The sequence below is a fragment of the Cinclus cinclus genome, chromosome 8 (assembly GCF_963662255.1).
Source record: "Cinclus cinclus chromosome 8, bCinCin1.1, whole genome shotgun sequence".
Classification (NCBI taxonomy): Eukaryota; Metazoa; Chordata; class Aves; order Passeriformes; family Cinclidae; genus Cinclus; species Cinclus cinclus.
The window spans coordinates 8,429,549-8,457,471 of NC_085053.1; the positions used below are offsets into that span (position 1 = coordinate 8,429,549).

The 27,923-nt window shown below is 39.8% G+C and overlaps 1 protein-coding gene across 1 annotated transcript; it reads right to left on the reverse strand.

Moving 5' to 3' along the window:
* Positions 1-970: 970 nt before the first annotated feature.
* Positions 971-27,773, reverse strand: ASPM (assembly factor for spindle microtubules). Its single transcript, XM_062497265.1, has 29 exons — positions 27,465-27,773; positions 25,996-26,139; positions 24,274-25,630; positions 22,312-22,413; positions 21,458-21,604; positions 20,628-20,873; positions 20,406-20,473; positions 19,726-19,867; positions 19,518-19,648; positions 19,093-19,268; positions 18,847-18,992; positions 18,683-18,768; positions 17,175-17,387; positions 16,103-16,313; positions 15,874-16,019; positions 15,643-15,771; positions 14,551-14,745; positions 9,030-13,655; positions 7,958-8,107; positions 7,496-7,665; positions 6,529-6,688; positions 5,817-6,026; positions 5,136-5,285; positions 3,695-3,886; positions 3,064-3,256; positions 2,424-2,578; positions 1,705-1,881; positions 1,314-1,486; positions 971-1,235 (listed from the first exon to the last, which is right to left on the reverse strand). The coding sequence occupies exons 1-29, from the start codon at positions 27,771-27,773 to the stop codon at positions 1,130-1,132; spliced, it is 10,410 nt and encodes a 3,469-aa protein (XP_062353249.1). The 3' UTR covers positions 971-1,129.
* Positions 27,774-27,923: the final 150 nt, after the last annotated feature.

A 27,923-nucleotide genomic window follows, 5' to 3' on the forward strand; every position in this document is an offset into this window, starting at 1 on the left:
CTTATGGAACAATTTAAACTTTCTGATCACTGTTCCCCTCACAACCTCCAGAGTCCCAAGTTTAAAGGGCATCCTGTTATCAGATTATTTTATTTACCTTGGCTGAAATCAGAGGAAACAGACAATTCTCCTATCCTTTAGCCTAGCCCCTGAGCAAACCAGGCAGTTGCATGCTATAGATATTCATTATTTTGGACTTCCTTTCATGAACATAGCCACCACTAGTATTATATCTGAGTTGTGTTGAATACAGCAAGCCTCTTCCAAGCATTTTTTTTAAACAAAACCAAAACAAAAAATGAACTTCATTTACAGTCATCTCACTAATAGTTATCATTCAATTTAGCATCATTAGAGACATAATGCTTAAATTTTGGAATGGGAGGGTATAATTTTACAGTTTGCATTATCTTGACCTTTCTCTAAAAAATGCAATTCTGAGAATGCAGAAGAGAACAGAATGAGCAGGGATGCGGTGATGAACACAATCTATTCAGCTAGAGGAGATGCATGCTTGCATGTATTCCTCACTTGATAGGAAGAAAAAACTCACAGACCACCTCCCTTAAAATGTCAGGTCAGTATTTCTAAACTCACCCTCACAATACCCTGTTGTTCCATCACTGTCTTGCAATGTTTACACAACAGAAATTGTATTTTCTTGGTGTCACACATGACCCCCCAAGTCATTATTGAGGTAAACTCAAGCTTCCCAAAACCAGCCAGTTTTGAAATCCACAGCCCAACCCTCCCTTTCTACACCTCTCTAGATCAGACATTACTGTCCCCTACTGTCCCCCACAAACAACTGCTTTTAACAGAATTCTACAATCGGAGTGAAGAATGCTGTTTGCAATATTAACAGTTGTGTGACAACAATGTATTGCTGCACCAGTGAAATTTCCAGTAAAATCCAGTTAACTGATTTTATTGTACAATTGCTTTGATAGTAGTACAAAATGGGGTTCCAAAACTGAATGCAATACAAAAAGTTACCAAAATGTTAATACCAATCTGAATAAAACATTTCCAACAGCAGTTTAACACTTGTTTGCTTTTTTCAAAATCATTTATCCATTTTACTACATACATACTGTACAAATAGATCTTCCTATACATCATTTACATTTCAGTAGCAGGCAATACCAAGTGTGTCCATCACCATCACAATTGCTTGCAGAGGATCCACGACTTCTTGCAATTTATCTTTCCTCAACACCCAATCTGGTTTAATCCTGTGAAAAGATTAGTGGCTTGCATTAAAATACTTCAATGCCACATCATAAATAGAAGACTAATTTTTAAGCACCTACCTTGAAACTGTTTTTATTCTTAGAGGAGTTACTGGAACAGAGGAGCTCCCACCTAAGGCAGTGTTTGTTTTCTGCTTCACAAGTATTCGCTCTGCATCCATCCTGTGTTTCCGAGCTGTGAGTTTATAGAGGCTCTGGATGCAAGAAACAGTTCTTGGCATGCCTCTGATTTCCTGAGGAAAGGTGAAAACAGCACACAGTCAATACTGTAAGTTCAACAGCAGCTTAAATCAAGAAAATATGAGCGTTCACCATCTTGAAAATGCATTTTTTTTTAAACCAGAGTTCAGTCAAAATTAATATTACAGCCATAACAGGTATGGGAGGGAAAAAAACACCAAAACACACAAGAAAAGTATATTAAATTGAACCAAAAACATTTAGGGCTTACCAAAGCTCTTTTTGAGTCCTTTGAAAGGATGGCCAACAAACAACAGGCCTTTGTGAAAATGCTTCCTCCTTTCTCTGAAACTTTGTCCCCAGCTTTGCCTCTGTACATTTGCAGTAGGTCTAGTAAAGTATCTATAGAATTTTCAGCTTCATAAACTGCTTGAGTAGTTCTTTCATACTGTTAGACAAGAAAGAGACAAGAGAGCTTCTATAGACAGATCTTTAAAACAATCCTTAGTTCACAGTTTACTCTTTAGAGTTAGAGGAAAAAGCAAAGCCCATACTCTCCCCTAGAATAAAGTTGTAGCTGAACTGGTATCCAAGCAATATCCAAATCACTTCTGTATTTACACAATTGTAACAGATTATAAAAAGGTGCCTTTTGTGTTTCCTCCCTTGTTTAGAAGCCCATAGAATCTCATTTTATATTTAAAATAGAGAAATAAATTAGAATAATTTCAGAGAAATTTAAAAATACTTGTCATACCTTGCACTGCCTTAAGGCCATGAAATATTTTTTTCCCCAAAAACCTCCATATAACTACTACAAGGTAAATAAATAACTGGTTTCAAAATAACCGTGAAAAATCAGAACCTATTTTTATTCAAAGCTACTACTTTTGTTGCTCCTGATTAATTCAGAAATTTTGTGGATAAACAAGTACTAAAAATAAAGTAGCCCATTGCTTATAAACCTGCAAAAGAAAATATTCAAGTTACCTTTGAAACATTGAGTAGAACCTGAACTGAATATCTGATCACATCCATGCATGGAACACTTCGGTTGCAGCTTCGAATCAGAATGAAGATACTGAAGATTGCTCTGCTCTGGGCCATATTTTCACAACACACTGGGGACAGCCTGGTGGCCACCTCTAAAACAATTAAAGAAAAACAAATAGAGAAAAATCTGAAGTTTGCAAAATTAGTGCAAACCAGGATTTTCTCTATTATTAAGTAGGAGTGCAAAGTAAAAACTGCAATTATTAAGTGTTTCTAAAACAATACTTTTAATATTCCAGACTAAAAATTTAAGCAGGCAAAACAATCCTCAGAGAACATACACTGATAATACAAATTATAATGAACGCAGGTATAGCACTACTAGGACTGACAGGAAATTAGAGCAATCATACAGGATTTCCTTTCTCTACATAACCATTTTGTTGAATATTTAAGAATATTGTTCTTAAATCAATAATCTAATTTTAGTCTGGAAAATCCCCCATTATACCCTCTAACACTCACATTTTATAGTAATGCAGAAAGCCAAAATATCATTATGAGCTCTCCTCAGCTGAAAAAATCCAGTTTTTATCAGTATTTCAGAAAATCAGTTACAGTAAAACAAAATACTGACCAAGATGCTTTAGTGCTGCAAGAATGTAGGAGAGATGTTTGTATTTTAGAAGGTGGTCAATTGCAATTGCAGTTCTGTTGCCCAGTTTGTTTTCCTCTTTGCTCTTTTCATTGGCCTTTTCTAAGCTGAGTCTTAAAGCTCTGGTTTTTGCTGTGTCAGTCATCTTCCTCCAAGAATATCCCCTCCACAATGCCTACAGAAAAGGAATTCCACGAAGACAAAAGGTTGTAAAGGAGAGACGAGACAACAGAACTTTCATCATCATTCCAAATCAGTTTTACACAAGTCTGACAAAGTACCGAATAACCTTGGATATTCAGTTTTAAGTCACTGACACTCAGTGTTTATCTTTCAAATACTGGATTTTCAAGGCAAAAGGCAAAATAATCCATGCATATTCAGTCCACACAGTTCCCACCTAAGCCATCTCAATCATTTATCTGCTCAATATACCTTCATGATCTGTTTGCCTTCAGCTTTCATGACTAATCCAAAGCTGACCTGGCTTACAACTTCACTGATAGTCATCACCCAAAGCAAAGATCTCTCTTCTCCCCACAAACGCATGAGGAAAAAAGACAATAAAAATAAACAAACCCAAACGCGTTATTTTCTTACGGGAGGCGTTTACCTGAAATTTGACAATTCCCACTGCCAGTCTCATCCTGCGCCTGCGGGCGAGCAGTGTCCGCGCGTTCCTCTGGATGACGGCTGCTGCCCCGTTCCTGCGGCTCAGCCAGCCTCGCACCGCGCGCTGCAGCTGAACCACTCTTCGGTAATCTCTTACAAATCTCTGCCGTTGCAGTTTTGCTCGGAACCATCTCTGTTTAAAATGAAAGTACCTTTCTTTGTTTACCTAAAACTCTTCCCCTACATTCCCTTCCCCCCACCTAAATGAGCACTGATAAAAACTGAGCGTTTTAACACGAGCTTTGACAGATACAGGCACTATAAACATCATCAGTCGCAATAACCTCCGTGACTCTGACTGGCCTCGTGTAGCTGAAATGCTAGACTGCACAATGAAATCTTAACTAGGAGCCACTAGGGAAGCATTGAGGAAAGAAGGGTAGAGGAAGGGATAGACAGAATGGTTTCCATTAGAAAGGACCTACAGTGATCATCCAGACCAACTGTCTGACCACTTCAGGGCTGACCAAAATATAAAATATGTAACTCTCCCAATTTATACTTGTGTCCAGCATTACTATGCCCTAGGAGTGGTCTTTCTCTTGGCTGGCTTTTAAGCAGAAACACCACTCCACTCACCTCATTTCCCAGCTCTGTTTATTCCCTTCTATAAATAAAGAAGGGAGACAAGGTACTGTGCTCCAAATCAATGCAAAAAACCCCTTTTCCACCCATTCTCTCTTGCCTTAAAGAGAAAATCTAACTCATGGGGAGAAATAACAGATTTGTATAAACGAAGAAGTAGAAGGGCAAAGTTTGCCATGACATCCTTGACCAAAGAACAGCCATTTCAGACCTCCTATTTAATTTATCCAGTGCAGACCTCCCATAATGGAACTAATTTCATGGTCAGTTTGGAGACCTGAAAATGATTTTTACAATTTGGTAGTGCTGCCATACAGACTTGATTTTGATCTTGTTGTTAGATAAGTAAAACCTAGTTTTATTAAAATGCTGCAACCTATGCAGACTCTGATACCACTGGCAGATCGGAAGCATCCAACCAAATAAATTACAGTATCCCAAGGGATTTGTTCATGTAAGGAGATGCTCTACATTTCACAAACCTTACAGGTTGTTGTGTCTGATCTTTTCTACTTCCACTAGGATATAAAGAAATAGGCTAAGACACACTCAGATTTCTTTAGCAAGTTTGAGGGTGTGAAGGAAAGAAACTTTCCCATCCATCCTCAGCTTTCTAATGCTTAAAGCCTCCAGAGCTTGCTTAGCTAAGTATAAGCAGCACTATTTAATAATTCATAGTCTCTTAATTTAGCTTTATTTTCACATTTGAAGGAACTACATTGTCTTAGTGCTACAGCTTAGCTCATAGAAAACAAGTAAAACTGTTACACAAATCATTCAGTCTTAATCGGACCAACCTGTATAGTAAGAACAGATGAGATCTGGGTTTGTGCAAGTTTTAAGGTGAGGTGAATCCTGTAGGCCCTTTGAATTTTAATTGCAGAGATATGATGATATGCAGCTGCTGTAAAATAAAGAAGTCTCTTCTTTTGTTTCTGTTCTGAAATCTGTAGAAGGAAAACAAAAGAGGGAACATCATTAATTTGCATACTCTGAGGTAGCTGGATGTCCACACAAAGAATACAATCCACAGCAATATACTACTAGATACTGAAAATCACCTCAGAACAAAAGTAAGCTATCCCTCAGCAGTACTAGGTCTCTAATCTAAATGGTAACACACAGAAGTGATCGTAAGAAACATCATCAATACATAGCAGAGAACAATTTCATTGCAAGCATTGTGCAGAATTGCATTGTTTGCAGAATTATCAGTTATAGGTAAGCCACAAAGATCTCAGAAGCTAAAGCAACACCCAACAGTGAAAAACTACTTGAGTTCTATGAAGGACTGCAAGAAAAGGCTCAAACTGTGTTTGATCTGTCCTGATCTGCCCAATACTCAAAGCAGCCAACAAGAACCTGATTTCAACACTAAGAAATCAAGTTTTCCTCTCCTTGCCAGTCAGAATTAATGGTAAAACAGCTCTAGAGATACTTCACATCCAAAGCAAAGTTTTAATTTCAATTATACCAACCTTTTTCCTGACTAAATAACCCCGGATAAATGCTTGCAGTTTAATGACAGCTCTTCTAGTCTTATTGTATTTCATAAATTGAAGCCTGCCTTCCTGCCAAGCCCGCAGATGTTTTTGGATAATTACAGCAGCAGCTTTTTGTTGAACAAATTTCCTTCTTGCCTTGAAGCCTCTATATGCATTTTGGATCAGACATGCAGCCTGGTGCTTCTGAAAAAGATATTGAAGAATGTTATTAAAGAATATTGATTAATTTTTTGTTCATTCATGTCAGGATCAATATTATTTTAAGTTCTAGACATTTTTTCCATCATAATAACAACAATGGAATGAGAAATACAAGTAAACTCATACAGTAGCAGTTTACATAAAATGCACTTTCACAGTTTAGAAGGTCTTTTCACTTACCTAAATGAGGTCAAAACATGGGCTTAATCTTTCGCAAGCAATAAAGCCAGCAGAAAATTTGGCATTTTATTTTGGTGTCAGTATATAGAGGGGCAATTCAACAATTGGAACCATTCAAAAATCAAGAATCAACCCTGTTGCTTAGAGCAAAAAAGGATATTTAATATTTGGAAGAGTGTTCAATCTTTGCTCTGGTTCCACCTTTTCTTTGCTTCTGTACATTGATGATAAAAATCACTCAAAAAAAAGAAATGGAAAACTTTGAAAATAACCATGACACATCAGAGTGCAAGTGAAAACATACCTCTCTTAGAAGTCTCCAGGCCCTGTACTGCCTGTATGCCAACTGAATCTTCACTGCAGCACTCCTGGTTGCCAGAAACTGCTGCCGAAGCATTCGAGCAGTGCAGGTCGCTCTCCAGGCTCTTTGGATAGTAAGGACACAGGACTTCATTTTCAAAAACCTAACGTGGAAATGCATTTGTAAGTAAGAAAACAGTGATGCTTTATGAAATCATAGATATTGGGAAGCAGAGCTGTTCTCAACCAGATCTTGGAACACTAAGAAATGGGAATAGACAGCGACACTGGCAGAAAGACTGATTTTAAACAGAAGATAGTTCCTGGTTTCTCATAGGAAGTATTTCCCTAACTTACTGCCAAAGGAGCTGGGGAGGGACACAGCAGCTTGAAAGGCATTGGACAAATTGACACACAACAGGTCCACAAAAGGATAACAACAGGAATAGGCAAGGATGTTTAAGAAGCAGGGATACTGAATAAGGACCTTGTATTACTGAACATTTCCTACTGCTACTGGCATGGGACAGTTGAGAATGAGATGAACCACCAGCCTGATCTCATAGCAAAATAAACATAAGCCAGTTTAACTATTCCATTGTGGATTAAAATGAAATAGTTTTTCAACCAATAAGTGGTATGCTGGAATTTTAACAATTTCCAGAACATTTTTCTTGCAAAAAAGTGGAAAAAGATCAAGGCTTCCTCTTTCTAGAGCCCCAATAAACATAATTTAAACTTGTGATGGAGCTTTCATTCCAGGAAAACAATTAAATGTAATGAAAATTTTGTGCAAAACAATAACCCTACCCGCACCAGTAGGGTTATACTCACATACACACACGTTACAAGGATGCTGCAGGGGCAGAGCCTGAGAACCTGAAGAGCTCTAAAGAGTGCAGTACATCACTACATGATAACATGGCAAAAGCTCTGAAAAGCAAAATGATGTATGTCAGATTTGCTATTACCGAGCCCGCAGCTGTTTGGCCCTGAAGTGACTCTGGATAACAAGGGCAGCTCTGAGCACAGATGTGTATTCCTTCCGTGCCTTGTGACCTCGGAACCACGCTTGGATCACTTGTGCTGCTCTCCTTTTCCTAATCCACTGCTGCCTGGCTTTATAACCCCTGTATGCTGCCTATTAGAGAAAGAAAAATAAAAAGAAATCAGAACTGTTAATGGAATGAACAAAATTAAAAATACCACATCAACAGGAACAATTTTTAGGAATTCTAGCTCTAAAATACTACAGATATTTAATTTCTCACAACTAGAAGATGTTTTCAAAAGCAAGTGAAACATATTCAGGGAAATACCACAAATACCACTCTTTAATATTAGTCTGCAAAAATAGCTATACTGTGAAGAAACAAATACAAGAGATTAAAAACCCCAAACAAACACTCAATAAAAACCACTTTTATGATTACCTGAATTGTAATGGCAGCCTTTTTCATTTGATGGAATCTGTGTTGATCAACATTTCGCATCCGATGGGCTCTGTAGCGCTGCTGTATTAACACAGCAGAAAACTTGCACAGAAGATATTTCTGTCTCTGAATAAATCCACGGAAAGAGGCCTTCAAAGAAAAAGATAAACTTGGAATATCTCAACTTGCATCATATCAGCCAGGAACATTTGCATATTTCTATGTACAGCTGTACTCACTGGCTCATTATAAAAACAGCAATATAAATAAACATCTTTCCCACGTCAAAAACTAATTCTTTTTTCTACCTTTTAAGGAAAGTAACGATCATTATGTTGTTCAGAAAATAATTAAGCAGCGACCAATCCTCCCAAAACATGGTGGTGAAGAAAGCACATCCATCAGTTAAGCAGAGCATGTGGTCTCCAATAAGAGAGTAAAACCAACCTAAGAAATTCTCATAGAATCCTAGAATGGTTAGAGTTGGAAGGGACTTTTAAAGATGGTCTAGTTCCAACCCGCCCAACATGGGCAGGGATACCCATTAGATCAGGCTTCTCAGGGCCATAAACTATTATGAGACATTATTTATTTCTCTTTCTTCCTGGATTTGCGGAAATCTGCTTCCTTAAATTCCTTTTCAAAATGTTAGGCACTTTGATTAGTCTAGGGACAGTTAGTAAACCCAGGAGGAATAACATGATTGGTTTCCTCACACCTTCTTAAACATGAGTCTTTAAGAATGTAGCAATTGTGGTTTTTTGCCATTTATGTCAATTTATACCCCCTTACCAGCACCCTCTTACACAACATCAAGACAGCTTTCATTCATATTCCCATCAAAGAAAACATTCATTAAGTCACTAATATTTAGAGGTGAAATCCAGTTATCTTAAAGAACCTTATTTCTGTGTACTGTGGTAGTAAGCTTTATACATCTACCCTTTAGTGTGCTCCAGGAACTGACTCTACTTTAGCTTTAAACTGTGGTTTGCAAGAACAGTAAATCTTTAAAACACCTACAAATGAAAAACAAAACACCCAGATCCTAGTATTATTCACTCAACAGTACCTGAATTTTAATTGCACATTGTTTCATTTTGAGAAACCTCTTCCTTTTGATGTATCCTCTGACTGTGGCCTGCACAAGGATGATGTTCCTCCGGGTTTCTAAGTAAGCCAGTCTCTGGTGCTTCACAGTCAGGTGGGACCGGTAGTGCCTCTGCAGGACAACTGCTGCTCTTTTACAGCTCATATACTGGGATTTACATCTATGCATTAAGAAATAGGATTGCAGTGTAACAGCTGCTGCTCTGAGTTGGGTGTATTTTCTCCGCTGCAGAGCCATCCGAAGGAAAGACTGAATCTTTCTCGCGGCTCGTAGTTGCCTTGCCGTTCTTCTTGCTTTCATAGCTCGGAAGGCAGACTGAATAACTACTGCTGCTTGTCTTTGGGCCAGGTACTCTGCCCTCTGTGAACGAGCCCTGAGACACGACCTGTACCACCTCTGAACAGAAACCACAGAGCTCCGGAGCAGTGCATAGCGCGCCCGTGCTCTTTGACATCGGAACATGGACTGGATCACTACTGCTGCTGCTTTCTGTGCAAGAAAGCGTCTCCTCTCCACGCACATTCGTAGCAATGACTGAATGTGCCGTGCAGCAACGTTGGCTTTATACAACTGCCTGGCTTTCCTAGCACGAAAAGCAGCTTGAAGGCAAATGACGGCCCTTCTTATTTCTGCATAATTCCTCATGGCAGCTTCTCTTGCCATTTTGGCTCTGAACCTCTGCTGTGTGACTGTGGCAGCCCAGCACAGCTGTTTGTAACACCGACGTTGCACGTACATGCGATAGCGGGACTGTATTACAACTGCTGAAACGTGCAGGAGTTTCAGCTCCTGCCGTGCCTTCATGCCTCTGTATGCTGCTTGAATAACACAAATTGAACTCTTCATTGCCAGATATCTCTTGCGTTGGTTCTTTCCTTTCAAATAGGATCGATAGTAGTTCTGTATAACCACAACTGCAATCCTTGTATTCTGATAAGCTCTTCTATCCCTGAGCATTCTGTAGGTTGCCTGTATTGTACTGGCAGCTGAATGCATGTGCTCAAGACTCCTCCTCACCATGACACCTCTGTACACAGCCTGGATGTGAATAGCTGCTCTGCGGAGAGAGCGATATTCCAAAGCATGCTGCCTTGCCAGAGCCAAAGCACGGTACCTTCTCTGAAAGACAAGAGTAGCTGCTTTAAGAGAGAGATATCGCTGACGTCCTCTGAAGGCTTTAAAGTTTTTCTGAACCATAGTTGCAGCACGGTGCATTTCTCGTTGTTGTTTTCTCGCTCGCATGTCTCGAAAAGCCCTCTGGATACAAGTTGCTGCTTTCTTTAATGAAGTGTAATGCTCTACAGCAATTTTCCTGAGCCTGTGGGCTCTGTACCTCCTCTGTATTAGCCGTGCTGCCCACTGAACTCTTCTGTAATGACAGTACTGCCTATACATTCGGTAGTTTCTCTGTATTATAAGTGTTGCCTCATGTTGTCTCTTCAGGAAACATCTTGCTTTCATTCCTCTGTAGGCAGCTTGAAGAATTAAAACAGAATTGTACAGTTTTAAGTACTTTTCTCTCTCACGCTTCCCTTCCCTGTAAGCTCGATAGCGTTGCTGTATGGTTACTGAAGCAAGCCTGAGTGCTTGATAAGAAGCATAAATTTTATGCATTCTTAACATTGCTTGAATAACTGTAGCAGCTTGATGCATTTGCTGCATATTTTTCCTTACCACAAATCCTCTATAAGCAGACTGTATGATAACAGCAGCATTAAGGAGAGAGAGATATTTTTGACGCTGAATATTTGCTAGTTTTGTTGCTCTGTATTTTCTCTGAATTACTCCAGCAGCTGACTTCATAGAAAGAAAACGTCTTCTTTCAAGGAAAGTTCTAAACCTTCTTTGAATAACCACAGCCGATTCATTCATGGTTCTGATGAGCCTTCTTGTTTTCATACCACGGAACGCAGCCTGGATGTGTAGTACAGCATTTTTCATAATCTTGTAGTTGTGAACCTCTGCGTCTCTCTCCTTACAAGCACGGAACCACTGCTGAATCTGCCTCGTTGCAAGCAACAACTTCTTGAAATCTCTCTGTTGCTTGTGCATCCGATAATAGGACTGGATTATTGCTGCTGACTGGTGCATTGTTTTTAAGTCTTGTCGGACTTTCATGCCTCTGCAAGCAGCCTGGAGGATAGTAACAGACTTCTTCAGCTCTAAATACTTTTTGCGTTGTACTTTACCTAAACAAAATGCTCTGTATTGCCTTTGAATTCTTATTGCTGCCATTTTCATTGACTGATATTTTTTGCTCATGAAATACATCTTAAATGTGGCTTGGATGCAAACAGCTGCTTGATGCATAAGCTGAACCTGTCGCCTCACTCTTACACCTCTGTAAATTGCCTGCACTTGGACTGTGATTCTTTTTAAAGACAAATACTGCTGCCGCTGACACTTACCGTGAGCTACTGCACGGTAACGCCTTTGAATGGCTATAGCTGCAGATCTAAGTCTTTCATATTCCTTCTTGACAAGGTAAGATTTGAAGGCAGCTTGTATAGTTGTAGCAGCTTTGTTTAGTTTGTTCAGTCGTCTCCTCACAGTCATCCCACGGTAAGCAGACTGCAAGACTAACACAGCTGCCTTGGTTTTTAGATAAACTGCACGTTGGGTTTTCTTCATACAGTAGGCTCTGTAGTATTTCTGAATCACCAAAGTGGCTTGTCTGAGTTCCTTGTATTTTAGCTGATTTATGTGCATTCTGTAATATGACTGAATAATTGTTGCAAGACAATGTTTCTTCTGAATAGTTTTTCTCACAGCTTTCCCCCTCCATAGTGCCTGAAGACACACTGCAGCATTTCGCAGCTGAACATATTCTTGCCATTGCCTCTGGCCTAGAACCTTGGCTCTGTAATGCCTCTGGATGGTTAGCGCAGCATGCTTCACAAGCCTGAATTTCTTCACAGCCATGAATTTTCTGAAGGTACACTGTATCCTAGTAGCAGCAACATGCTGTCTTTGAATCTGCCTTCGCACCTTCCAGCCACGAAAAGCTGCCTGTAAAGAAAGCACTGCTGTTCTTGTCATTAAGAAGTTCAGTCTTTGCCTCTTACCACCCTGACAATTTCTGTACCACCTCTGAATCACAATGGAGGCCTGAACCATTTGCTTGTGCTTCACTCGTGCAGCATGAGCCCTAAAAGCAGTCTGAATTTTAACAGCAGCTCTGCATTCAAGTTCCAGCCTTTTGCGTGTTTTATAACCCCTGTAGGCTGCCTGTAAGCACACAGCTGCTTTTCTAACTTGCAAGAACTCCTGCCTGTGACACCGTGTCTTTTTGCAGGCACGATAATGTTGTTGAATGACAGTGGCAGCACTGTAGATGCTTAAGTACCGCTGCCGGTCCCTTTTCATTCTGTAGCAGGCCTGAAGTAATATTGCAGCCTCTCTCCACCTCTGCATTTGTTTCCTGACAAAATAGCCTCGAACTAGAGCCTGAATTCTTATGCAACATCTCTTCAACTTCCTATAATCTTCTTTCAATTGAAGAGCACATCTCTGAGAGCGATACCTTCGCTGGACATAAAGTGTCGCTTCCCTCAGCGCACAGTAACGCTTACGGACTTGCCTCATCTTTGTAAGAGCTTGAATCTTCACTGCAGCATCTCTCAAGTTTTTAAATCTCTTCCGGGCAACATAAGTACGGAAACTGGACTGAATTCTGATCACAGATCTCAGGATCCGAGCCTGCCTCCTGGCTTGCATCCCTCTGTAAGCAGACTGGAGAACAATGGCAGCCAGGCGCACCCTCTGGAAAGCGGCAGCTGCTTTCTTAGCAGCCACATGTGCCCTGTACCAAGTTTGAATTACAGAAACAGCATTCTTAATATCTCTGTATCTTTTTACTTGTTGGTATTTTCTCACGTGTGACTGCAATGTAGTAACAGATTTTTTCAACTGCAGGAATCTTTGCTTCTCTCGTTTCATTCTCCACAGTGATTGAACAACACACGCTGCTTTTGTTTGTCTGTACAGCTTTCGTGCCTTCATGCCTCTAAAAGCAGTTTGGAGAACTATCACTGCTGCACACTTCTGCAAATAAGACTTTCTCTCAGCTTTGCCCAGTTTATAAGCTCTGTAATACTGCTGAATTGTCACTGTTTTTGCCCTGTGTTCCTGGTAAACATGTCTGGCCAGCTGACACCTGTACCAAGCCTGAATCTTAATAACACTTTGCTTAACATGCAAATACTGCTTCAGGTCTCTGTGCATCCTGTACCACGACTGTATGACAAGGGCAGCCCTCCTTCTCTTAGCCAGTTTTGAAGATTGCCATTTCCGGAAATAACTCTGAATCACCAAAGCTGCTTTAATTTTCTGTTGAATTTTGTATCTTCTCCATCTTCTGAATGCAGACTGAATAGTAAGTGCTGAAGACTTTAGGATTTCGTATCTTTGCCGATCTATTTTTGCCAACTTAGTTGCACGCAGACGTCTCTGAATTGTAACAGTAGCCCAAACAATTCGTTTATATGCAGCAACAGACTTCACCATCCTTATCCTTGCTTGTACAAAAATAACACAGTGTCTTAGCTGCAAGTATCTTTTCCTTGCAGAGTATCTCCTCCAATAAGTCTGCAGGTGAAAAAAAGCAAAAAGTTTAGTATTTTCTTCAGAGTATGTGAAGCATGAATGAGGACTGTCATCTTCAGACTTCATAAGATTTCTTACTCCTATACTTATCAGAGAACCACAGAATATTCCGAGTCAGAAGGGACCCACAAAGATCAAGCCCTACACTTGACTGAATGGCCCATATCAAGATCAAACCCATGACTTTGGTGTTATTAGCACCATGCTCTTACCAGCTGAGCTCATCTCTAGGTCTTAATCCCTAGGAAGTCAAAAAGAAAAAGCTAAATGTTTAAGCATTTTAAAATCTGGGAAAAGCCTCAATTTGCCTCTGCAACAGCAGATTCCCTTTTACACTACCTGATAAATCAACAATTCTTTAATATCCGTTCTAAAACGTCCAAGAAGTGCAATATTTAACTTTGGGTAATGGTGGTGAAAGTATCTTGAGAAACTGAATTAACTGCCCCAACTACCATTGCCACGTCTGCCACTCTGAATGTACCCACCCACTGCAGGTGATACAACACTAGGAGAGTAATTTAAAATATTTTAAAGCTTCTTTAAGTAACGTTCAACAGCTGCAAAGAAGAAAACCAACACAATCTCATCACTCTTTACATTAATTGTTTAAGGCCCTGTGTTTTAAAGCTTATGGTAGTCCAAAATATTCACCAAGAAAGATTAGTTGTCAATTTAATAGCACATTACCATCTTTCCCTAGAGAGCAACACTTGGTAAACCTCTCAAAAACAGAGGGGAAAAGATAATAAAAAAGTATTATATATCATGAAAGCATTAATTGCTGCAAGCCGCACAGATGGTCCTTAGCGAGGCTCTTTTCTAAGAGGTTTCAGGAGGTTTCCTTGCCATGCAGTCTCACTTTAGATTGTATTACCTGAATGACTATGGCAGATTTATTTCTGGCTTCCTCCAGTTTTGCCTTTCTCAGATTGAAGAGAGTCATCCTGGCCAAGTATCCTCTCCAGTGCTTCTGGATGAAAACAGCTGCGTTCTCTTTCCTCAGGACGCGTCGGCGAGCCAAAAAGTTCATTGCAGATTTTTGAATTATTCGAGCAGCTCTGTCTCTTTCCTACAAAATGTAAATTTCCACTGGACATTAGCTATGGAATTTTCACTCAAATTTTTGATTTGAACAACTATCTACAACAATTTCATAAAATTATAGTACACATGTGCACACTGTAAGATTAATTATTAAAAATAATGCCTGCAATGTTTAAAGGTTTTTGGTTTTGATTCCTTCTACCCCACCAGCATCTTTACAATAAGTCATTTCAAAAGAGTTGTAAAGGGAATGTTTTGTCATCGTCATTAAGGTTGTGTAGATTTTATATAGTAAAGAAACTGGAGACAAAAAAAAGCAAATAGAACCTCTGTCCCTTTCTATGGCACAGATTCTTGGAATATTTCACTTGAACACTGTTCCAACACCAATATGTAACCCAGCAAAACACAGCACTGACATTTATCAACCTTAATGTTGTCATAGTTTTAAAACCTTCACTAAATGTAGTATAACTACCACAAAATCAAGATACAAAATACCAGAACTCATGAAATTCAATTCGAAAGACTGCTGAAGCTTAGCTCCTTAACAAAAATAGTAAATCCAGCAGAAGTTTAATTACTCCTCTCATCTTATAGACATTAATAGGAATTAACTACTCCTTCAGTTTTAAGGAAACAGTGCAACTATTTTATATGTGAAATACTGTGAGAAGAGTTTAAGGGGCGACAAACAAGAACCCAGTAGCCTCTAAACACCTGCAATTACTTTCAAAGTCTAAAAGAAATGTGGAATTTAGTAAATTACACCACCAAGAAGGCCACATATTTTGATGACAGAAATAGCACTCGTTAGTTTAAATGCCAATATTAGTCCAACAAACCTGTATTTCCCATTAAATGTATAGTCTCCTTTTTTAGTTAATATAGAAGCTTTGAATATTGCACAAGCAAAGGGTACCTGAGAGAGTTTCAGTTCCCTTTTCAGCCTGTAGTTCCTCCAAGTAGTCTGAATTAATCGTGCAGCTCTCGTTTCTTGACGAAGATCGAGAAGCCGTGAACACAGAAATGAGAGGTAGGTGATAACAACCTACAGAAACACAGAACACTGAAGGGTACGGGCTCTACAAAAGAGCAGGACACCTTCACACAAGGGCAGAACATGTTTACAGCAACTCTAAAGGCATTTTACCTTCTCATCAGGAATTGTATTTGACATGTCTGCATGATGAATCATTGCTGGTATCCCACCTAGGTCAGAAACTGCAGCATTGATCAGTTGGAAGTTTTGCTTTTCATTGTCCAAGAGTTCCTTGTAGAAGACTGAGGGAGTTACAGCTTTGCAAAGACAAAACATGAGTCAAATCAAACTGTGCAATGAAAGAGATTTAACATGAACTTCTGTACATCAAATAACTCACTTTGATCAACCATTTCTTCCACAACATTCAGAGAAGTATCAGACTCAGATGAGGAGGAAGAGTTTAGTCCCACTGTAACAGTTCCTGAACATTCTACAGTTTGAGTTGTTTGTTGGCACACAGCTTCCAAAGGCATGTAACAGGGGTGATAGTGATGAATCAAATGACATAATACTCTGCCATCTGAGAAACACACTGTGAAGTTTTCCACCTGTTAAATAAAATAAAATACAAATTCCTTTAATTTTTTTTACTAGTCTATTGATATAAACTGGATATAGTTTCTTTTCTTCTACCTTTAAATGTGACCAAGTGCAAAATATTTTTTAACAACAAAAAAAAAAAAATTAGGGAGCTAGTGCTTCCTTTGAACATCTACTGTAGTGACATACAACTGTGAGAGCCCAGAAACAGAAGAGGTGTGAGTCATTATACACTGAATCTACAGAGGGAAACATTTATGAAACCAATCTTTCTACAGCAGGATCTCAAACTTCTAGGGACTTTCTAGGCTTTCAAATGCAGAAATAAGTTCTGAATTTGCAACAGTCCCAAGAGCTCTGTTTTATCCTTCAGAAAGACTAGCAGCTGCTACTATAGTCTGACCAGAGTCAGGTCTCTGACAAGGGCATCACTTCTTGGAATGAGCAAACATATCCCTTCCTAAACAAACATCTCGGAGGAGATGAACTGACCTTATGCCAAACATTAGTTTAATTCTCATAGTTTTAATAAACACTGTACTATGCACAAGTACTTTTAAAATGAAGGCTCAGTAAAAGTCCACAAACAACTGCCATTCCAGCAAAAAATGTTCAATTTTTAAAAAGTATTTTTATGCACAAGACTAACTTGAAGGGGAATTATTTTGATCAGATTTGTTTAAAAAGTGTTGCAGCTAAACACACAAAACAATGGTTATTTCAAATCAGATTAAACAAAGTCCAGAAGAATATTTACAAATAATTACCATTGACTCCTACTACATATCTGACAGCTTGAAGAACTCTGCTCTGTAAAGAATTACAACAGCACAGGGTGTCCTTGTGGAAGTGTACACAGACCTATTTACCTTGATATTGTAAAACCTACAAACAGCATTAACCCATGCCATCAGCAGCTTCACATTTTCACTGTAAGTCTGAGATGAGAAGTTACTATCTTCCTGTACTTTAACATAATTTGGAAATGTCTTGACAGCACCCAATAGTGCTTTTCTCTTGTGTGTGGTCTCCAAAAACTCAATTTCTTCTTTTAAATGTTCCCTATTCAGAAAAACATCCACCTGTTAGGAAGAAAAACAAAAAATGGACACGTCAACAGTCTGACATGTCCTGCATTACAGGTGCAGAGCTTTAGGCACGGCATTTTAAAGAGAATCTACTACTCACTTCTTAGCAGTACCTGCCACTCAATCAGGAGTAGATGGCAGATAAAAAACCCTAAATCTACTCTTCCCACTGTTCTGTGTAAAAGAGTTATTGCATTAGTTAATAGTTGGGAGAAACAGGGAAATTCCCTGTGTAATTTAAATGTGCTCTCAGATGAAACAGCAATTTCCGAGTCCTTCCTGCAGTTCCACTGAGCCCTTGAACAAATCCTCCTCTTTTAGGGGGTTCCAAAAGGACTTGAGCTAGCTGGAGAACAAGCAGCATATCCACAGGGCTTGGATAAAGCCACTACTTGCTCAAATTATTTCTCTAATCAAAAGCAATACAACTGTGATGCATGCATCAGAAGAACTAACTAAAGGAAGTTAACTACTTAATAGTGTAACAGTATTTAGGAAAGAAAATAATTACACTTGCTTTTTATTATATTGTCCTAGCTTAGTGATAGTTCTGTGGCTGAAGTCTTTAATATTCTTGCTTTACATATACTAAATTGCACTTACATTCCTGACCCCTTATTGGTGAAATTCCACCTCAACTTTTACCTTACTTTGGCTTTCATATATTATGTTCCTTCCAACTGGATTTGTCAGTTGGACACTTATTTTTAAAATACCTCTGACTCAAGGTAGAGGGTATTTTAAAACAATCTTAAGAAAACTATTTTTACTTCCTCTATTAACTTTTGGAATGTCATTGCAGTCATGCCTAAGAAATCCTCATTCTTACTTCAAGACTGTTTCATCAACAGTTTCAGATAAAAGGAAGAAAAAGTAGAAGAGCTATAGCTTCACAGATTACTCTATAATTGTCTATTAGTGTAACCTCAAAAATATCCTTTTCAGTTGCTAAGAGTCTACCTGCAGTTTGACATCAACATTATTTTACTTTCAAGTATCAATTCTGCTACTATACAGCATAAACTCAGAAGTTCATTTTTTTTTCAAAAACTTGAATGAAATGTATCAGAAAAAGCAAAGTTAAAACACCCAAGCTGTATTGTAAGGGAACAATTAGCAGTTTAGTAAAGTTTACATGGAGCTTTGAATGCACAAAGCAAATTATTTCAGTCTAAAATGTGGTTAGTAGAGGCTTTCACATAAATAAAATATTCCTGAAGGAGTGGTGTTTTCTTTATTACTCCTTTGCAACTAGCAAAAACAAAAAAAAAAAAGTAATTCAATAGTACCTGGAAGGCAAAGACAATTTTCCACAGCAGTGCTAACGTTCGTTCCCTGTGTCTATCCACAATATCCCGGGAGTCAATTGAAACACCTATCAAATAAAACAAGGGATTAAAGTATGCACAGGTTATCTGATGCACTTAGAATAACCCTGATTTCTAGGCCTTACCAGTTTCATCTTTCAAGTGCACTCCTCGCTCCTTAAGGACATTGAGAACAATATCAACATTATGCATCTTCTGTAGCCGACTTATTGCAGGAACTCTCAGTTGTTTTGAAAGGCTCCAGTTTTTGGTCAGAAGCTCCACTGTTCTCCTAAAAAAGGTAATGGCATGGTTTAATGCCTCTGATGAGCTCACATTAAATATGATATAAAAGAAAATAAATATTTCAATAGAATTCTGTATCAACGTACACAAGACGAATGCCACATTTTAAGTCCACAGCCAGGTTTGTTACAGCAAAATCGAATTCATCCAATGGAGTTTGAATATGACTGACAGGTAGTCCTAAGAAGCTCAGATGGCGGGAAAGGTCACCTTCCCCACTCAGGAAGTCCCGGGAAAATGCAAGCAAAAGGTCTTTGCTAGCCTAAAGTTCAAAATGAAAAAAGAAAATCTTAACAGTACAATATTTGTCAATCAGAACACAATTTTCACCCCTTGTACCTCCCAAATTACATTTCATAGTTCCTTGTCTAAGTCTCAAAATTACGTATTTTGTTAAAAATTGTTTTAGGAAGTCACACAGCTTTAACTTTAGTGAAATTAAAAACAATTTAAAACTCTACACTGAGTCTTAGGACAATACTGGAGGGAGACATCGAAACACAGCTCTCACCTTGAACTCTGCGTCCTTACAAAAGAGGCAGGGGTCATGGTCAATCAATCTGGACCGTTTGGCACAATCCAGAAAACAAACCAACAGCAGCAATTTTTTCAGTGTGAACTTTGACAAAGCTTCTTCGTGACCTAAAATGATAGAACTCAATAAGTGATAGTTTAAAAATTGAGTTTTACAAAGAAATTATTTTGGAAGCAGTTGTTACCTTCCCGGTAAAGGTGGGGCACGACGGGATGTCTGTATTCAGCTGCTATGTCAGGGTTCCACAGCAAGCGATTAAGGATAAATATTGCTAAACCCATAACATCACTATTACTCTCCAAAGCTATCAGTTCTCCATAAATAGTCTAATATGAAAGAAGAAGGGAAAAAATAAGAAGTTTCGAAAGTTACCTTAAATACTATGCGATTTTTTTTAACAATATACATTTTTTAATTTCTATAATAATAAATGGCAATTGGTCTCTAAATATCAAGCCGTTTTCAAGTGAGTCCCTGAAAGGTAAAGCCAAAGGAAATTTCGTAAGATCTATTCTCATTTCAAAACATGCCTGATCATGTACACCTGAGAGATCAATCAGGAACTTCTTTAAGATGACCGCAGTCTTCTTAGTAAAGTGAAACTGATAGGGAAATACTTTTGTGATACTGGTCACAGAATTAACTTCTGCTATCCTTGATTAAATATTTTCCTTCTTAAGGTAATCACTTTTTTAAAGCAAGCATGTTACAACAACTTTAAATATATATGCATCATGCTATAACTGAATTGAACCTACCTGAATTAGTATGACAGACAATATAAAGAAACCAAAACAACCTCTACTAAAAAAATTGCTAGATGTCCATTAAACTTAGATTATAGACTATACACAGTGCACTTACCTCCAGACCTATACGTAGCCATAAAGGGTTGTAAGATAAAAGCCAGTTAAGGACTTTCTGCCTTTCTCCTGCAAGAGAGCATCTTTTAGCATTAGATCCAGCAAAAATTTCATAATAATGCAAAAATTTCTATTAACCAATTTTAGATTAAACAAACTCAGTGCATGAATAACCCTTTTCCTACTTACAAGAGGAGAGAATTCCAGGTTTCAGTCCCCCTACCTATGTCTTTCCAGAGGTGCCTGTCCCTGCGGACCAGCAGGCGCCTGGTTTCGATCTCCACCTCGAGTTTCTGGATGGCTTTGACCATGGCCTCGGAGGTGAACAGGAGGCAGGCTGCACGCCGCAGCCTGTTCAGCTTTCGGCGAGCTGTGTACGCCTTCAGGGACGCCTCATCTTTCGTGGGTGCCTTAGGAAGGCTCCTTTTGTGATAGTTCTCTTCCCCCAAGACAAGGGCAGCTGCATTTACTGTTTAAACACACACAAACAGCATGCATTTACCTCTCAAATAAAGGTACCTTTGCACACCTCGCTTACTTTTTCCCCTCTTTAAGCTGACATCCTGTTATTTTTAAGCTGACTGATGATTTATCCTTCAGGAAGCTCATCAGCTGTTGCACTACATATATGTTGTCAAGTACAAGAATACTAGTCGACTATATAAGAATACTTATTAAATAAGTGAGAAGTGCTAGGATCTCAGTTTTAAGATACAAATGAAGCTAAAGATAGAACAAAAAATAGGCTATCCTTTTAGTAAAGTGCCAGCTATAATATTTTCCAGCAGGTGGAGATTCCCCACTCACCACCCACTGAAGTGCCACAGACACACATTCCAGTGTGTTCTTGTTGCAGAGCACCCTCCCCGTGCAGGGGCGTGTTGCGCTTGCCACAAGCCAGTGAGCCATCCACAACTTATGAGAAGAGGAAAAATATGACAACATGACTCCAAAAAGGTTTAGTGTTAAATGACTACTACTACTTGTTAGTATTAAGAAAGTATATTTCATAAAGCTTAAGAAAATGAGAAGACAAAATTATTGTACTCTTACCTTGTGAGGTATTTGTTTTTACAATGAAGTCATCCGGGGTAAGCACAAAATTTAACCACCAGGTGAAACCTCGTTGCTGCTTCTCCTTCCAACGTTCATCATAAAACATGTTTTTAGCAGCAAAAGGCATTGGGTGCCTAGGGATGACTTCAAAAAAGAAACCACAACAACAAAACCTTAAGTCTCTGCAGTTCTTGAAACGTCTGATAAGCAACATACATTTCACTGTGGAAAGGATTAATGTTTGACACTCCATTTAGCACTATAGCCAAAAAAGCAGATAGTTAAAATCTTCCGTGATTTGCAGATCAGACACTATTAAATAAATTTCAGCCACAAAACATGGCTTGAGCTGTTGCAGCCCTGGAACTAAGACAAGACACCTAGAACCCAGGCCATTTGCAATGGGGCAAACCCAAAACGAAATGGATTACATTTGGGAAGAACCATTTTATAGATGCATTTTTCTGATCAGATCAACTTAATATTCTTAGCTCTGCAGAATTTCTCTTCTGGAGTATTCTGTTGTTGACTTGAAATGTTTTCAGATATGGAAGAGGCATTTAACTGATAGCCACCAGTAAGCTGGGAGCAGAACTGTAATGTAGCTTCTACATTTACAGATCAATCTAAAAAAGTAACATTTACTTTTAGGTGACCATTGCAACCAATCTTCTTAAAAGTAATCAAAACAGATCACAAAAGGTTACACATATTGTTCTACTAGGTACTGATTCATTTCAGATACTATCTTCTATTTCCTCTCAGTCTAACCAGTTAGGTCTTACCTGACACCAGCAGTACAATTGTGACATTCTGTTCAGTGTTTTACCAAACACTAGGAGTTTGCCTACCTGTTTTCAGTGGTTTCACAAATGTCAGGTGTGACTGGGCCAATCCCGGGACAGGTTTACTAATTCTCTTGGTAGCTTTAGATGCCTTCTGAAGTGAAGAACCTACAAGCATTAACACACAAATATCAACAGCAAATATGTCAGTGAAAGTTAATGCATTAAAGTTCATATCACTTCTAATGTACAGAACTAGAGTAATTCCCCATGAACCATTCAAAACATATTGATGATTTAAAAAGAGGAGGAAGGAAGATGTGTGGATGCAGGGAACTGCAGACTGGTGAGCCTCACTTCTGTGCTTGGGAATATCACAGAACAAATCCTCATGGAAGTGATGTTAAAGCACATATAAGACAAAGAGGTGATTCAAGACAGTGAGCACAGCTTTACTAAGGGCAGACCGTTCCTGACCTGTCTGGTGGCTGTCTGCTGTGGAGTGGCTGACACAGTCAACAAGGGAAACCAACTGATGTCATCTACCCGAGCTCTGCAAAGCCTTCCACACAGACCCACATGGCATCCTCATCTCCCCATTGGAGAGATATGGCTTTGGAGGGTGCACCATTGGGTGGATAAGGAATTGCAGACAGAGAGTTGTGGTCCATGCCCAGGTGAAGGCTGGTGATGAGCAGTGTCCCACAGCAATCTGTGTTGGGATTGGTGCTCTTTAATACTTTATCAATGACACAGAGATCAAGCACACCCTCAGCACATCTGCAGGTGACAACAGATTGGGATAAGAACTCAGAGAGAGCAACCCTGCAGAGGAGGACTCAGGGGGTTCTGGTGGATGAAAAGCTGGACATGAGCCAGCAGTGTGCACTCTCAGCCCAGAAGGCAAACTGAATCCTGGGCTGCATTGAGACAGGGGTGGCCAGAGGTCAAGGGAGGGGATTGCTCCCCTCTACTCTGCCCTTGTCCAGTCCATCTAGCTTTATCCTAAAGGATTAATAAAAATAACCTGGTAGATAACACACCTATTCCTGCTGCATATCAATACTTTCAGCACATTGCTTTTATGCAGACTATCTTTAAAAGCCTAACATTGAAGTGCATTACTGAAAGCCTCAAATCAAATCCAGATCACAGAACAGATCATTCAACTGAAGAAAGCAGCATGTGCTATTTTGACCTGAAAGCCATGATGATTTTTTCCTGGTAGTTAGAATTTCTATATTAAACGCATTTTTAAGTTCCAAACCCTCATTCCTTTCAGGTTCCAGAGCATATTTGGGGTTGAAACAGTTAAAAAAAACAAACTAAACCAAAATGCAAGCCCTCAGCATTTTCTGATCTTCAAGCAACAAATTATCTTCAGCAAACAATAAAGCAGAGACAAACACAAATGTTGAAAAGTTAATCACAGACAGTAGAAGGCAGGCAGAATGAAAAAGACTTAGGAACTTCTTCACTGGAAAGATGGTTAGGAATTATCACAGGCTGCCCAGGAAAGTGGTGAAATCACCATCCCTAGAAGTGTTGAAAAGGTGCATGGATGTGGCACCTGGGGTTATGGTTCAAAGGTGAAGATGGTGGTGCCAAATTAATGGTTGGACTCAATGTTCCAAGAGGTCTTTTCCAACCTTCACAATTCTACTTTTGAAAATATGTGACAACAGCAGTGGAGGCAAACATTCACACTGCTAAACGTACATGTGACAAATACTGTGCAGCAGATTTCCAGAAAATTTGATTTATGTAACAAGGTCTCCGCTCAAGAGCTTTTAGATACTTTACCCATTATTGTCATTAACAAATTTACACAGGAAAAAAGTAAATTTGAAGCCAATTACATAACCAAAATGCTAATCTAGTTTTCAGTTTTTTAAAACACATATACCTAACAAATTGCAAAAGCCCTAATTTCAGAGCTGACTGTTGCTAGACATTTCAGTTTGCTATACCCATTTCCTAATCAAAGGCATCTTTCAGAAAGTGGAAAATAAAGGAAACACTGCTCACCAGCTTTCTTTCTCTGCCCTACTCTGTCTCCACTTGCAGGTATGAAGGCCGACGGTCGTCTGGTTGTGCGTGTTAGATTGCTCATGCTGGAGGTAAAAGCTCTTTTTCTTTCTACTTCTTCCACAAGCACTGGAGCTGTAACTCTACTATTTCCTACATATATTTCACTTTTCCTCTTACGACATGAAGAGGCTGATCCAGTAGGAGATGACTTTACCTTACCATTGTGACACCTATTTTCAGATGAAATGGGAGCTGTAACTGGCAGGTGTTTAGTTGTTTCTGCTTCCACATGTCCAGGAGCCACATTAGCACATCCTATTATTGCTTTATTAAGGCATTTTTTAGATTTTGGCTGGCGGGTTTCTGTTCTTGTTTCTTCAGTAACACCAGGTTTACTTTTTATGATAGTGGCAGAAAGAATTGGACGCTTTTTTGTTTGCTCTCTCTGAGAAGGATTGTCAGTCTGAAGTTCCTCTGCAGAAGGAAAACTGCAAGGATCCTCCTTGGGTTTATCACAATCAAATGCCTGTGATTTTATATTATGCAGCTCAAAGACTTCATTTAAGCTATGCTCTACATGAACATGTGTTTCTGTCTCCACACCTCCATCTTTTTTCCATTTTGAGGGTAGAAATCTCTTAACAACGTAAGTCTCTGTGGTGGATGATCGTAACGCTGCCTCGGGTTTAGGAGTCTTTGATGGTTTATCTGACAAACTGTCTTTCACAAATTGATCAGGTGACAGTATTGGAAAAGGCTGTTCTATTACATCTGTATCCACTTGATAATTGTCATTTACAAAAGCATCTGGACTTAAAATTCTTCTTGTACTTAAAACAGGCACAGAGGCCGAGTGTTCCGGAGTGGAAACTGGTGAGAGCGTAAAATTAAGAACTCCTCCATCATTTGAAATTGGCAATTGTGCTAATCCAGCAGAACTGGAGGCACTTTCAGGTTGCAATTGATTGTGCTCAGCAACACATTTATTGATGTTACAGGTGTCTGTCTCAGGCAACAACTCCTCATTTCCAGAGGCAGCAATATCCCCAAATGTCGTAGACCTTCTCAGGGCAAGTGGTGTGTGAACAGTACTGCCTTTTTCCTCTGGCACTGGTGCAATAGGAGATGGAGGCAGCTGATTTTCTGAGCCAGCAAGAGGGTCAGTTCCTTGGGACACACTATTCTGCACCATGTTCTGATTCTCACATGACTGAAGAGGATTTCTAAGTCTATCCACCTTCTGAGAAACTCGAAATGTTTTATTAACATTTTTAATTTCTAGAGTATTCTTCTTAACTTTTATTGCAGATGTTCCTGAAGAGTTCTTCTTTTTTAATGTATCCCAAAGACTCCTCTGAAAAAGAACCATACATAAAACAGTGTGCTGATTTTTCTAAATTCTTCTGCATGTAGAAGTAAACATTACTAATATACCCATTCAAAGTTTAAAAAGACTGTATAAAGAACCTCTGATTAAAAATTCACAATGCCTTATTTGCAGGCTTGAAAACTGTTTATTTGGTCATGTTTCAGTTTTATTCTTTAAGCTCTAGTACCTACTTTTCAAGCCAACTAAAATAAGTTGAGAACAATGGGCATTTCCAAAGCATCATTTATCACTTTATAGTCCTCCTTCACTGAATTTCCTACTAATAAAAACAATATTTGCATCAGAGATACCAAAATAACAGACTTAAGATACAATATACACACACTCACCTTTTTCTTCGGGGGCTGCTCAGCAGCACCAAGGAGCACAGCTTGATGTTTTACAACATCATTAACAACAAAAGTCACCAGTTCTCGGATTTTTCCCTCTTCTAGTGGTGTCCATGTGATAGAAACAAATATTCTTTGTCCTGACTATTGGAGAAAAAGAAATATTTAATATCTAGCATTTAGGTATACTTAGGTAACATTGAAGATCAAGTAATCAACCAAACAACAAGCAGTATACAGAAGTAATATATATTAAGACAACATGAAATGATAAAAAATTGTTAAATGTTTAAATGTCAGTCTTCCCTCAGAAAACTGACATATTCCTTTGACATGTAAATTTAAGAAACACCTATCAAAAATGTTGTTTTGCTAAAAGGTTGGATGCCTCTAAATCAAACTACAGTGGAAAACAGGAAAGAATATATATAACACATAGTAGAAGGAGAAGATTTGAGTAAAGGCGAGTAGAAGAAATTACATAATATTTTGGCACATATTAACCAAATAAGTCCTCTTGGGTAATTTTGACAGTAGTATGTTGGGACAAATAATCAGAGACTGATTAACTTAGGACCTTAGCTAACCCTAAATATAAGTGTCAATTTTTTTTAGTGAAATTTGCCATACAAGTTCTTTTAAAAAAAAGACGCTGCAAATTATTAAGGAAGTCATGAACCTTTCTATTCATTAATTCCTAGACGAACATATTATTAAGAATAAAATAAGCACTTTTCAGCGAGACTTCACCCTAGTTTTATAAGCCCATAGTTGCAAGAGAAGTCGAGAGTGCTTCTTCCTCTCTCGCAAACACTCCAGACAGCGTAGATAATTGTAGATACATGCTTGTCTAAATTGTTCTTTTAAAAACTAGCATCGATTGGACAAGCCACAATTTGCATTTCCTTCGGTATCGTAAATGCTTAACCCTATTTTAAGCATGTCTTGATTATGACAACACGCAGAACAGAGAACTGGCATCCTCTCACCTCAGCCTTTTTCCTAAACGCGTGCCCTGAAACATTTTGACAGGTCTCTATCTTTAGAACAACATCCCCAAAGAACAGTTAATTTAATTTTTCATTTTTCTAGCCTTACTGCAAACACCTCTCGGTTGAACCAGGTTGTAGCGCCTTCGCAGCGTCGGCAGCCCCCAGACCGAGGGGCGCGACGCCGCATCCCGGCCTGCCACCACCCTTCGGGCCGGGCCGCGGGACGCGACCCGCCACACGCACCGCCCTCCCACATCCCGCAGGGAATGCCGGCCGCCCCACATCCCGCAGGGAATGCCGGCCGCCCCACATCCCGCAGGGAATGCCGGCTACCCCGAGCACACCCTCACCATGGCCGCCCCACATCCCGCACGGAATGTCGGCCGCCCCGAGCACACCCACACCGCTCCTCCCTCGCCCCCGGCCCTGTGGCCGCCAGAGCTCCCGCCCGTCCCCTGGCTTGTTCCATCCCCGTACCTCCACAAAGAAGCGGCGGTGCTCGATGCCGAAGCCCTTGGCAGCGGCCGGAAAGCGGTCGATGACCACCTCGGCATCATCATCGTTGGGGTTGTCGATGCCCAGTAGACGAGTGCGGGAAGCGCCCACACGTAGGCGGCCGAAGCTGAGGAAGGGCGGCCGGGAAAAGTAGCTCAGGACCAGCACGGCGGGGTCCTCATCCGCGTCCTCCTCGCCGCCCCGCAAGGCCCAGCGCCGCCGGCCGGGGTTGTTGGCGGGGCTGCGGTCCCGGTCGCCCCGCGCCGCCGCGGTGGCGGAGTCCGCGGCCATGACCGGGAAGCGCGGAGCAGCGGCCTCACGCAGGCAGCGCAGCGCCAACCGCCGCTCGCCCGTTCAAACTCAAGGCTCCGCCAATCCCCGCCCGGGCCGCTCCCCCTAGCCCCGCCCCCTCTCCCATCAACCAATCGCAGCGCCGCTCGA